The following is a 12318-nucleotide window of genomic DNA, read 5'->3' as shown; positions in this document are numbered from 1 at the left end:
GATCAGGAAGGAGCAGAGGAGCATGGTTCCTCAACTGGGCTCCATCTGCGTCTACCCTCCCTTGGTAGAGAACCATGGGAGGAGGGACCAGCCTCATTGATAGAGTGCGGTGATGCTGAATGCTGCGCAGGCGTGAGGGAACGCTCCCTAATGACGTGTCACTCTACTTTCAAGTGTACGCTTAGTGAAAGAAGCACAAATATCACAAAAAGTGATATCTGCTGAAGCTCTCTGAGCATGCTCAGGACCCAGGCAAATAATGCACTTGTCATGCCCGTCTTTTGCAGGCAGCTTGGCCTTGCAAGAGACACATGCATGGAATCCAGCCATGTTAAATCTGCACTGTACATAACAATAGTATCAGCAAACAGTAATGTGCACTCCTGACACATACACTCGGTACCGACACTCTGTGTCAACGCGGTGCACTGGGTTCTAACACTCAGTACTGACGCGTGCACTCGAAACTTGGTGCTTACGTGTTTGCACTCAGTACCGATGCAGTGCACTCAATACCGACCCTCGATACCGAAACAGTAACCTCGATCCCACTTGCGAGATCGGTAGCAATAAATCACAGTTATTGCTAGTGGCACATTAGCAGGAATGCCCACCTGCAAGTCAGCCACTGGCTAAACTTCTAGTCAGTACAAAACACGAGACTAGAAGTAACCTGCATCGAACTAGTAACCTTGGTCCCTTAGGATCGGGGGCGACAGGTAGCAGTTACTGTTTGTGTCAAGTCAGCAGTAGCCTGCTTGAATCAAGCCTTTGCAATAGTGCTGCTGGACAGCTGCACTAGAACAGCAACGAGCTGCTAAGTAGGAATGCCCACAGTAGCTGCTCGGATAGTTTCAGTAGTTACCTTGCTGCAAGAAAATGAAACACAAAACATATATATATATATATATATATATATATATATATATATATATATATACACACACACAACTGGTAGAAATGCAAAGCAAAAACCACACGGTTCAAAATAAAATGATATATTAACAATAATAAATTATATTTTTAGTATTATTTATTTTAAACTCCAACCAGAGCAAGGAACAGCTACTCAAGTCGCAGGCTTTGCAATGCCGCACAAGGCCGCAGTGGGACTTAACCAGCACAGACTGTAATTCAAGAAAGGCTTGAAATAAACCATTTTTACTTCAGCGATTCAGTAATAAAAAAAAAAAAATCAGCAGTTAAAAGCAAGGCTAAAAGTGCTAAAAAGATAATACTCATACTTCAGAGAAAGAAAGATAATGCTTTTCAGTTCTCTGAAGTAATCAAGTTGGCTGAAAAAGGAAACTGGCGATGTTACCAGGGCGTGTAGCTGCTTTATTGCTGCGGGGGCGGAGCAGCAGCTGCGTCACTCTCTTTGGTATAAAGGTTTTCAGGTTCGGATGTCTTAACCCTTTGCGGTCCATTGTCGGACCTGGTCCGACATTGCAATTATTCCTATCAGGTCCATTGTCGGACCCTGTCCGACATCATTATAGGAACGCAAAAAACGGGTTTCTAATCGTTTTTTCTCCGGAAAAAGCAGAGAAAACCATTCAATGGCCGAGTGGGAGCGACAGGTGCCGAGACAAGTCGAAAGAAAATACATGGACCTGGTATCAGATAACGGGGCGGTCATAAGTAAACAAGCTGGCTGATCAGTGCATCAGCGCACAGAGAACACAGATATTTGCAGAGCTTTTTTGAGATGTTATAGTAATAAAATAATGACTTGGATCGCATTATTGAGGAGTTTGGTGATAAAACGAGTGATCAGGAGATGATCGATCGTTATGTACGACTATTATTATTATTATTATTATTATTATTTATTTATTTATTTCTTAGCATATGTGAAAGCTATAGCGAACGAAAGGGTGGGGCGGGGCTGGAGATGCCTAGTGAGTGCTTTGTTGATATGCAGGGCCTTTTAAACCCGTTTGACTGTGAAAAAAATACTTTTAAACAGCGCGGCTAAAATTAACTGCGCGTGTGAAAATAAATTAGACCTGGTGTGCCTGACGCACATTTAATAAATGGACCGCAAAGGGTTAAAGGGAAAACACCCATTTGCAATGGTTAATATCCCCTACTTGAAGGGAACCACCATTTTCCTTCAGACAGGGAACCTTCCATTAATTATGAATGGGAACAACACTTTGCCAAAGTTCAAGCAAGTGGGAACAACACTTTGCCAAAGCTGGAGCAAGCTGGTTTATGTCCTTGGCCATCTTGGTGCCACCAGGAGGATTGATGCTCGTTCTACCTGGATCTTCATCAGACATTCTGGCAAGAGTGCGAAAAGCATAGAGGAGTGTTCGTAGCCACACTGGGCCCCAGTGGCAGTAGAGTAATGGTTCCCACCATCATCCCCAAGAACCTCTGAAAGGCGTGAATCTTTACCTGGGGATTCGATATCTCGCACCTAGTTCAAAGTTATCCGGGCAGCTCTCTTACAAGCCGGTGGTGATAACCAGAGCCAAGATTGCACTATAGTTGCCGACCTTGACCCCTAAGATTCCAGCAGCATAAGCCCTCTTGGCAAGTGCTTCATCACCCTGCATTGCCTGCTGGTGTAAGCTGGGTCCTTGGTTGCACAGTGAGCATGTGTGAGCTGCAACACTGGGCAAGATGTGATAACCTGAGAGCCAGCCTCCAGCTCTTGAATATAGGATGGAATAAGGGGCGGGTATGTGCGGGGTTGTTTGGAGGGCAGCTGCAGGGTGAAGAATGAAGTCTCGCTACACTGCTCCTGCAGAGAGCTATCCATAGAGTGGCATCAGCTCCCTCAGCTCAGCAGGAAGGTATTCAATGGGGGCACGGGCTCCTCCCCCGCCTCTGATGACATGCCCGAGAACAAGGGTCTGATTCTGAATCTGCTATAGACAGCAGGTCCTCTGAGCTGGGCGGGGGGTGGGGTGCTCCGACGGACTCTCTGATAGCATCGCCATTGGGGAGACGTGCTAGTGAGCAGCTTCTACCACAAACATGGTGCAATTTGTTGATTGGTAGCTTGTGCCTCTTTCGACATCAGATTGGCTCGATGCCGGGCGGAATTATAACCAGGGGCACCTGCTGGGTGAAAGCTACAACTGCAGGCACCAAAGCTGTGCCAGTGTAGAGAGCTGTTGATGTAGTATGATTAACTGTAAGCAGCTCAAAAGCTGCTGCACTGAAAAAGCAAAGCTGCCTCTGTGTTAGACTGCTTGCAGTGTTGTTATGCTAGCTGTCAGCAGTGGTTGCCTAGCAACCACCTGCTACTTGATAACAACACTTGCTGTGTAGTACAAAGACAAGCGCCGGTGCCACTGCTCTACTGCATGCACTGAAACTGGGTCAGTGCTTGGAGGAGCTGGCTCTCTGGTCGACGTCGGTGCACAACTGCATTGAGGCTACAACACTCAAGAGCAGAGCCTGAAGCTGCGAGTGTGTGAGTGTTCTCCATGAGAACTCCTCTCTTTGCAGTATTAACAGTGCGAATTTCTGTAAAAAATGCTTTCTACAAAACTGGCAGTTTCTGCATTTTCCCATCTGGTCCCCCAATTGTTCATGTTTATGTAGTTTTGTTGTAATCACAGTGGTGCAAACTGTTAACAAACAGCTACTGTGTTATAAGGTTGTAGGATTTCTGCAATTCATTTGTTTTAAATATATCTCAGTGTAATTTTTATGGAAAAAAGAACATGGCTGACTACAGCATTTTTAAACTGAAGCAATATTTATAACATTTTGTTAATTATACTAAAATCACAATGTTAATAAGACCAGTGAGTTGTCATACCGGATACACCACTTCTTTGGTATGCTCTCTGGTCTCGCGGAAAGCAAACTGAACGAGCAGCCCCATGGCGGCGGGCAGCTCTCCTTCCATGATGAGGCGGGAGCCGGGCCGGCTCATGTGACCTGCGTTAAAGAGCTGCCGAGGAGTCTGTCCGTACGTCTTTATCATGGTCTCCAGGGCTCTGCGCTGCACTGGGTCCTCTACTGCAGACACATCCATCCCAAAGTATGTCTAAGGACATAGAGATGGATTTAAAACTATGAAAGCAAAGATTGTCCATAGAATCACTCTATTGTACAAATACAATATTGTATTGTTCTTGGCTACACCACAGTCTTCTAATGTCAGACTGCTAGAACCTATGTTAGACAGCATATTACACAATTCTAAAACAAAATCAGTAGTACTGATATTTGGGATCATTTTCCGGTTTTGTTGAAAAGCATTACAAAATATATGATTTTTTATTAAGATTTAAGGAAAAAAAATACTTCTAAAAAAAGAAAGCGGAAGGACAAGAAGTCTAATTCAGTCAAATATTTAAAACAGGTCTACATTAAACAAGATTTAATGTATCTACATACCTGTATGTCTAAAGCAAAACCAATCAGAATTTTCCCCAAAAAGGTTTTAACCAAAATCTTTACATCTGTGCGTTCTCATTCTGCGTACCCTAGTTTAAGTGGAGCAGTGTTTAGAACACACCTCAAACTTACTCTGTGGTTGACCCTGACCCAAAAATAACAGTATTAAATAAAGTTTAAGTGGTCTCAGCCTCCCTCCAGCAAACACATCAATATTAATGATGGTGGGCAATGTACAGTTGAAAATGTCAACTACACTTCAGCGGTTATTGAATGATTCAATTGTACATAATTTGTAAAGTGCTTTGAGGTTCAGTATAGATGAAAAACATGATCTACTGGGTGCTTACAAAGACGGTTGGTCATTTTGCACCACTCTGTTGCTGAAAAAAAAAAATGCACTGCAGAGCAATGAAACTTGGCAGGTGGAGATACCAAATAACCTGCAACAAAATCCTAGCTCCACTAAATGATCTAACCAATAATTCCTACTGCATTAACTGGGTTATGTTACCTGTGGTACCATTAGGTTGTCCAAGATGCTAAATCATGGTCTGTCAAATCAGCTGTAAAAGTAGAATGCAACATTTGCCCTTATAAAAGTTTAGTGTGGCATACTAATGTTAAAGGCACAGAAAGGTGTAGTAAAGTATACCTAAAACACGCAAAAGCACAGACAATCATCGAAAATAACAAGTATGGTAAAGCATAGTACAAAACAGTTGCTAATCTTAGTAAAACACTGTAAATGATAGTAAAATCAGGGAAAACTGCAAAATAACAGCAGTTTATGGGGAACACAACTCTGACTGGTGGCACCTTCAAAATCGTTTAGGGATGTTTTTTTCCACAGCAGTGGCTAACGACTTTATAAATCACCCTTATCCAACATAGCTAGCTGCCCGTTGCACTCACTGCTGGGTGGAAGACGTTGATTGCGTGCACTGCTGCCTTGCCCTTCTGCTTGTGTCCGAAGACCAGGTCAATCCACTGGCAGAGGGTCTGGGACACCTGGTCCGACTCCAGTGCCTGCCGGTGAATCAGGATGAAGAGACGCGGGTCGTTGCGTGCCCAGGGCGGGAGGTTGACGTGGTTCACCCGCTCACTGTTCTGTCTTACTCCAAAATCAAAGCCTGCCAGGGAAGGGATGGGAAGGGGTTTATCATAAATGAATGCAACATTTGCCCTTAGATTCACTGTGGTATAAAGCATACACAGTATTTATTCAAATGGTTGCCATTATATTTGTTAATTTTGAGGCTCAAAACACCAAATGTACTGCAATGTATGGAGGCAACATCAGCATTTTATATTTTGTTTGGACAAATGATGTATGCAATACTTGTCCAAAACCTTTGCCTAAACAGAAATACTGAACCTGTTGAAAGACCTTGTTTAAGTGCCTTATATTGCTAAAATAAAGTTTGTGTAATGTGTGTTCAAAGTGTAATGAATAAAGAGGAACACAACACTTACTTAGTATAGTGTTTGTAGTTTAGATCTGTGAAAGTAACATGTGAAGTCCAGGACTTTGATTCAACCATGTATTTAACTATTGAATTGAGCAGTCCAGAGCCTTATCAATCAGGTCTTTATTAACTGAACCTGTAATCTACTGCATCGGATATTCCATATTTTAGCTAAGTTTTTAATAGCACACCAGGGGGCGAATTGTTCCATTTACTATGCGAGTGACTGATTTGAAATGTCATACTGTACTGTACCTTCTCTGTTTACCAAGAACTCCGGCAGGTAGAAAAATTCAGGGATCAGCTCCTTTACATCAGTCATGGATTCATATGATGAAAGTCGCCACGTGGTGTTCATTGAGTGGAAAGTCCGATCTGGGATATCAAAGCTTTGGTCTGTAAGAAAAGGATTCTGTATTTAATAAACAGCTCTTGATAGTAACATGTCTTTGCTGCTTTATTGACTGAAAATTCTGCATCATATATGCTTGCACCAAAAAGTTCACAAGAAACAGATAAAGGGAATCCTACAGTACATGAAAATACATTGCTGCGTGCCATTTCAAAAAAAGCAATTCCAAATCGCAAGTAAGCTTTGAACCAATTAAAAGTGAGTCGTAACCTTATACAGGGTTATTTGTACAGGGAACACACAATGTTTTAGCATTTGCAACAGTTTCAAATAAAATGTAATAAATATATATATATTTTTTTAAATTGTAGGAACTACAGTATAGTTACATGGCTGAAGAAGAAGAACTCACTAGTATAGAAAATGTTGCAGCTGACTCAAACCCATTGTTATTTAAAAGTCTAAGTATACAGACTCAAAAAATGCAAAAGTGATCTGTTCACATGCTTACAGAAACTCTGATACAAAATCAATGAACATTTATTTACAAACTTTCATGCTAAACCTTGTTTGCAACCCCACCCCCAGTGTCTTCACGTGGTCTTCTTGCAATAATGTACCTTGATAAGATAAAAACATCTTTGTGAAGGGAGGCATCCTGACCAGGAAGTGAAGGACGGTGCCACTGTTGGAGTAATGGGACCCGTAGTGATATGGCTGCACAGGGGGCATGGGATCATCGTCTCGAGCCCCCTTACGGAACTCCTCTTCCAGGTACTGCAAAACAGAGCAGCGCCTCCTCATTTCATGCTTCTTAGACTATATTCTCTTATATCTATTATGCTTGATTGCATAGCACCATACAACAGGAAAATAACACTGGTCATAACACTGATCAAATCACAATGCAGAAAACACAATTACCATAAAAGACTTTGTTAAGACACCATCTCACTGAATGACAACAAGCATGACCAAGTAATACCTTGTAGTTATCCACGTAACGGTCTTCCTTCTCTTTGGATTGCACAGCTATGGGTTTCACAAGATTTCTGAAGGAAAAATTAAAAATGATTTTCACAAAGCTGCAATACTTAATTTATTTCTTATTTTATTAGCTAACTGCATAGCATAGATTTACCAAGCCTGATTATAGTAGATGCAGTAGAGATTGAGAGAAACAACATCACAACCAAAAAAAAATCAAACAAACTCAGTTGTAGTTTTGGTAACTATGAACTATTAATTATTTTGTACTTTCTTCCTCAATCTAGTTTAAAGCAGTGAAACTGATTAGAAACACCAATTTAATAAGGATACATGGTGTGGTGTCTCAATCAACAGCATTATTCTCCTAGAAAGGAACTATTTAGTGACTATTCTTAACAGAGCTGAACAAGAAATGTTGAAGTTTTTCCATTCTGATTAACTGACCTGTAAATAGTGGGCTCACTTAGATCCAGTGTTTCATTGGTGTAGTCGCTGAGTATAAAGGGGAACACAGGGTACTGCATGAGGTCGTTGAAGGAGCGGCCTGCATGCTTGTTAAGGTGGGTCAGGTACTCAAAGTTTGTGATCTGCCCCGAGCACCACAAGTGGGTAAGAGCCGTGATGTTTCCATATTCCAGAAGATTGGCTAGGTTGGACGTCAGGATGTTGTGGTAAACGTTATCACGGACCTAAGCAAGCAGATATAAATATGTGCTTAACGATTATTAATGCTAAACTCCACTGAATAATCACCATCAGCTTAGGTATTGTTGCCACCAGTACACTAACAAAATAAAAACATTCTACAGGCAGGTAATGAGTTTTGTAGGTGTTAATTCTCAAAGAATGTTACAGTCAGTCAGGCATGAAATGGGTCACTTGACTACCAACCACAAATTTTCTGTATTAACGGTCTACACAATGGTTTTGAAAGGCACTTAGAATATATTGTGGCTAAAATACCACTCCCCTGTTTCTTGTTACTGTTTCTTGTGATTTCCATTACACGAGAGTAGATGTTAAAACTTCATGCTGATTTGAACTCGGCTCTCGCCAAGATAAGCACCAACTGAGACGTAGCTTTACAGTAAACTAATGTGATCCATATGCGTCTCCATCCATTTACGTTTCCTTCCATATGATGATGTAGATATCCTTCTGTCTGGTGTTAATGGCTGAAGTGTAATGCTGGCTCCAGGGATCAGCTTATTTTGCCTCCCTGGCGCATCAGCACACACAACGGCTGCGATGCTGGCTCCGGGGATCAACCACAGTGCGGCCTCCCCAGCGCATCAGCATGACAACCGTCTGGATTGAGCTAAGTAGGGTACATCTCTGGGGTTTTCAAGTGGGCACCTTCCATCCTCAGTGTTTCGTCGACTAGCCCACGACACCTCAAGAGGGCTCGACGGTGATTCTGGCGTCCCAGCATCACCCCCCTCCGTCCCCCACTCAACTCAGCCCAGCTTACTTACCTGTACATCAGCGTTTCTTTCTTTCTATTGTGCTTGAGATCCCCAGCCAGAATCTTTCCGTCTCAACCACAGCCAGTTGCTGCTCCTCTCTGCTGCTTCAGATAAGTTCTTCACTGTGCGACGCAACTCTTGGCCACTGAATCCGACGTCTCTGAGAAACCGGGTTGTAGAGTGTGCCACAAATCCTCGACGACCCACTTCCACTGGGTAAACCCGAACTCTCCATCCTCGCTGTTCTGCTTCAGTGGCTAGTTGAGCATACCGCAGTTTCTTCCTCTCATACGCCTCATCTACAGCATCCTCCCATGGCACTGTTAACTCTACCAGGTGAACAAGGCGTGCTGATCCAGACCACAAGACAATATCTGGTCGAAGGTTAGTGGTGGCAATCTCAGGTGGAAAAATAAGCCATTGACCAACATTGGCCAGCATTTTCCAGTCTCTAGCAGCTTCCAGTTGTCCTGGGCGAGGATTGGTTTTAACACCTTTTCTTGGTGGTTGCTCTCCTGGGCGGAGGAATGTTGTCTTTTGTATGTAATGTTTTGATGGAACAGGTGGCAACTTATTGGTCGTGTTACGCTTGTCTTCCAATGCTAAGGCCAAACATCACAGCACCTGGTCCTTGGCTAAGAGCCACTTTACATCCTGTCAAAATGTGCCTTAATGTTGCAGGTGATGAACACAAAGGACATGAGGGATCCTCCGATACCCAGAGCTTTAGGTTCTGTGGTGATGGGAGAACATCATATGTTGACTTGATGAGGAAACTGAACCTGCTCTGTTCCATTGACCATAGGTCTTGCCAGCCAATCTTGCGTTGTTCCACACTCTCCCACCTCATCCATTCTCCCTGCTTGGCCTGGGAAATGGCCTTTATACACCTCACCCTCTCCTCCTGCTTTTGCACCTTGTTGACTACCAGCTTCCTCCGTTGAGCTGGGTCTGCCTTGTGCCATGTAGGAGGAGCTGAACTGAGACCAAGACCCCCTCTTCCATGCTGAACCTGCCCCATGATATCACCAATTCGAAGGGCAGCCTTTGCATCCTCCACAGCTTTCTCTGCCGCCCACTTTCTTCCAGTTTTCAACACAGGTGCTGCCTCCCTTACGCATTTGTCGCGTGACTCTACTAATGTCATTTCCAGTCTGACCTTGGTGCTCTTAAACTCTTCGGTTAGAGCGGAGACTGGTAGCTGCAGTATTCCTTTACCATAAAGTCTCCCAACCATTTCCTGATATATGAACTAATTAAAGCTTCCAGCTTCTCTACTGTTGTCAAAGAAACCTTGTACACAGTCAGTGGCCACAGCAACCTCGGCAGTAGACCAAACTGAAAGCACCAGAGTTTTAGTTTGCCTGGTAAAGCGCTGCTGTCTATGCTCTTCAACCCTTCCACTGCTTGTTGTCTAACCTCTCCCACACAAACTGTATCCTTTAGATCCCCATCGTACCATCTCCCAAGGCTCTTCACTGGCTTCTCAGACACTGTTGGTATTGCTTCACCATCAATGAAGAACGTTTTATCTACTACTTTACCTTTAATTATAGAGATGCTCCTTGATTTAGTGGGCTTGAATTGCATTCGTGCCCATTCAATGTTATTGGTTAATTTGCCCAATAACCGATTAGTGCAGGCTACTGTAGTCATGGTTGTCATGTCATCCATGTATGCTTGAATTGGTGGTAGTCGCATTCCAGAAGTCAAACGCTCTCCTCCCACTACCCATTTTGATGCCCTAATGATTACTTCCATTGCCATGGTAAAAGCCAGTGGAGAAATGGTGCAGCCAGCCATCATTCCAACTTCTAGGCATTGCCATGTAGTGCTGAATTCTGAAGTTGAAAAACTAAATTGCAAATCTCCAAAGTAGGCTTTCACTAAATTTGTTATTGTCATCGGTACACTGAAAAAATCAAATGCTGCCCAAAGAAGTTCATGTGGCACTGAACCATATGCATTAGCCAAATCTAGGAATGTCACATGGAGCTCCTTCCTCTCCTTTTTAGCTGATTGAATTTGTTGCCAGATCACATTGATGTGTTCTAAGCATCCTGGGAAACCTGGAATGCCCGCTTTTTGTATTGAAGTGTCAATGAAGCAGTTCTTTAATAGGTAAGTTGACAATCTCTGAGCAATAATGCTGAAGAAAATCTTGCCTTTTACGTTTAATAGGGAAATAGGGTGAAACTGACTGATGCTTGTAGAATCTTTTTCTTATAAAGACTCCACCTGCTCGGCGCCATGCTCTTGGCACAACCTGTTTTTCCCATGCCACTTTCATCAATTTCCACAGGATTCGTAGAACTCCTGAAGCACACTTGTACACTCTGTACGGAACTCCATTGTGTTTCTTGCTGCACATAGTGATCTAATACCTGCAGCTTCAAGAACCTTCATTCACACAATGGCCAATATTTTCCCTACTTTTGCTAAAAAATAAAGTATGGCAAACATAGTACATCGTGCCCATTATCCTGTGGTTTAGCACGCTGCCCCCAGTGCAGTTATACTTTTCTTTACAGTACCTTGGTGTTGTCAAAGGCCAGGAGCAGTGTCCTCCCATTGGTTAGAAAGATCTCCACGGCGTTGTCCCGGAGCTGCCACCATCGCTTGTGGACCTCTTTGATTTCTTCGTAAGTCCAGGAGAAGGATGCTGGCTCTGTTTCACCATGAGGATTCTGGAAAAAAAAAAAAAAAAGTTCACCCAAAAGAAAGTAAAAGAAGAAACTTCTGAAATAAGATTTACAATAAATTTACCATTTAATTGCCTAAACAGTGGATTGTCCTGCTGATGTGATCACAACTATAACATGGTGCTTTACAGACTGTGACTAAAGGGGCAGTTGTGTACAAATTAAAAAGTTTATTTAAAAAAAAAAAAATTAGAACATTTTAAATAAATACATAAATGACAGCTAATTAGTCCAAGTTCTTACCCTTCAAATGAGCCGTTGACGATATTATTTATTTATTTATATGTATATATATATATATATACACACACGCACACACACATATATACACACACAGTGGTTTGCAGAAGTATTCACCCCCTACCAATAATGTCACATTTTGTTGAATTACAAATACATGCACAGTTTTTCAAACAAACTTTTTTTATTCAAAGCTGTAGTGGTTAAACTGAACCTGTTATATGAGGAGGAGGTTAAATGTCAGCAAAACATGCAAAGAAAATGTACAAAATGAAATTTACTGGTTGCATAAGTATTCAGCCCCTTAAGTTGGTACTTGGTAGAAACACCTTTTACAGCAATTACTGCTATGAGTCTTTTTGGATAGGTCTCTACTAGCTTTGTACAGTAGGATGGTGAAATTTTTGCCCATTCTTCAAAGGAAAATTGCTCCAGTTCTGATAAGTTTGTTGGGGATCGTCGATGGACTACAATCTTCAAGTCTCGCCATCAATTTTTGACTGGATTCAAGTCAGGACTTTCACTGGGCCACTCAAGAACATTAATTCTCTTCTTGTTCAACTACTCCAGTGTGGCTTTGTGCTTCGGGTCATTGTCCTGCTGAAATGTGAATTTCCTCCCTAATGACTCAAACAGGTTTTCCTCAAGGATTCACCTGTACTTTGCACCATCCATTCTCCGCTCTGTCCTGACAAGCCTGACAGCCAGTCCCTGCTGAAGAGAAGCATCCCCAT

The 12318-nt window shown here is 42.6% G+C and overlaps 1 protein-coding gene across 6 annotated transcripts in view; it reads right to left on the bottom strand.

The window, feature by feature from the left end:
- The window catches only part of LOC117411061 (lysosomal-trafficking regulator-like), a 186765-nt gene that overhangs the window by 20283 nt on the left and 154164 nt on the right, over window positions 1-12318 (bottom strand). For all 6 annotated transcript variants that reach the window (XM_034018115.3, XM_034018116.3, XM_034018117.3 and 3 more), the window contains 7 exons: window positions 11177-11329; window positions 7621-7865; window positions 7172-7238; window positions 6807-6963; window positions 6090-6230; window positions 5281-5498; window positions 3782-4012 (listed from right to left, as the gene is read on the bottom strand). In XM_034018115.3, coding sequence (XP_033874006.3) covers window positions 3782-4012; window positions 5281-5498; window positions 6090-6230; window positions 6807-6963; window positions 7172-7238; window positions 7621-7865; window positions 11177-11329 — 1212 coding nt within the window. The remainder of the gene's footprint in view (window positions 1-3781; window positions 4013-5280; window positions 5499-6089; window positions 6231-6806; window positions 6964-7171; window positions 7239-7620; window positions 7866-11176; window positions 11330-12318) is intronic.

The sequence above is a fragment of the Acipenser ruthenus genome, chromosome 6 (assembly GCF_902713425.1).
Source record: "Acipenser ruthenus chromosome 6, fAciRut3.2 maternal haplotype, whole genome shotgun sequence".
Lineage (NCBI taxonomy): Eukaryota > Metazoa > Chordata > Actinopteri > Acipenseriformes > Acipenseridae > Acipenser > Acipenser ruthenus.
Note: the sequence above shows the minus strand (reverse complement) of the source record. Positions and strands in the feature narration are given on the sequence as shown.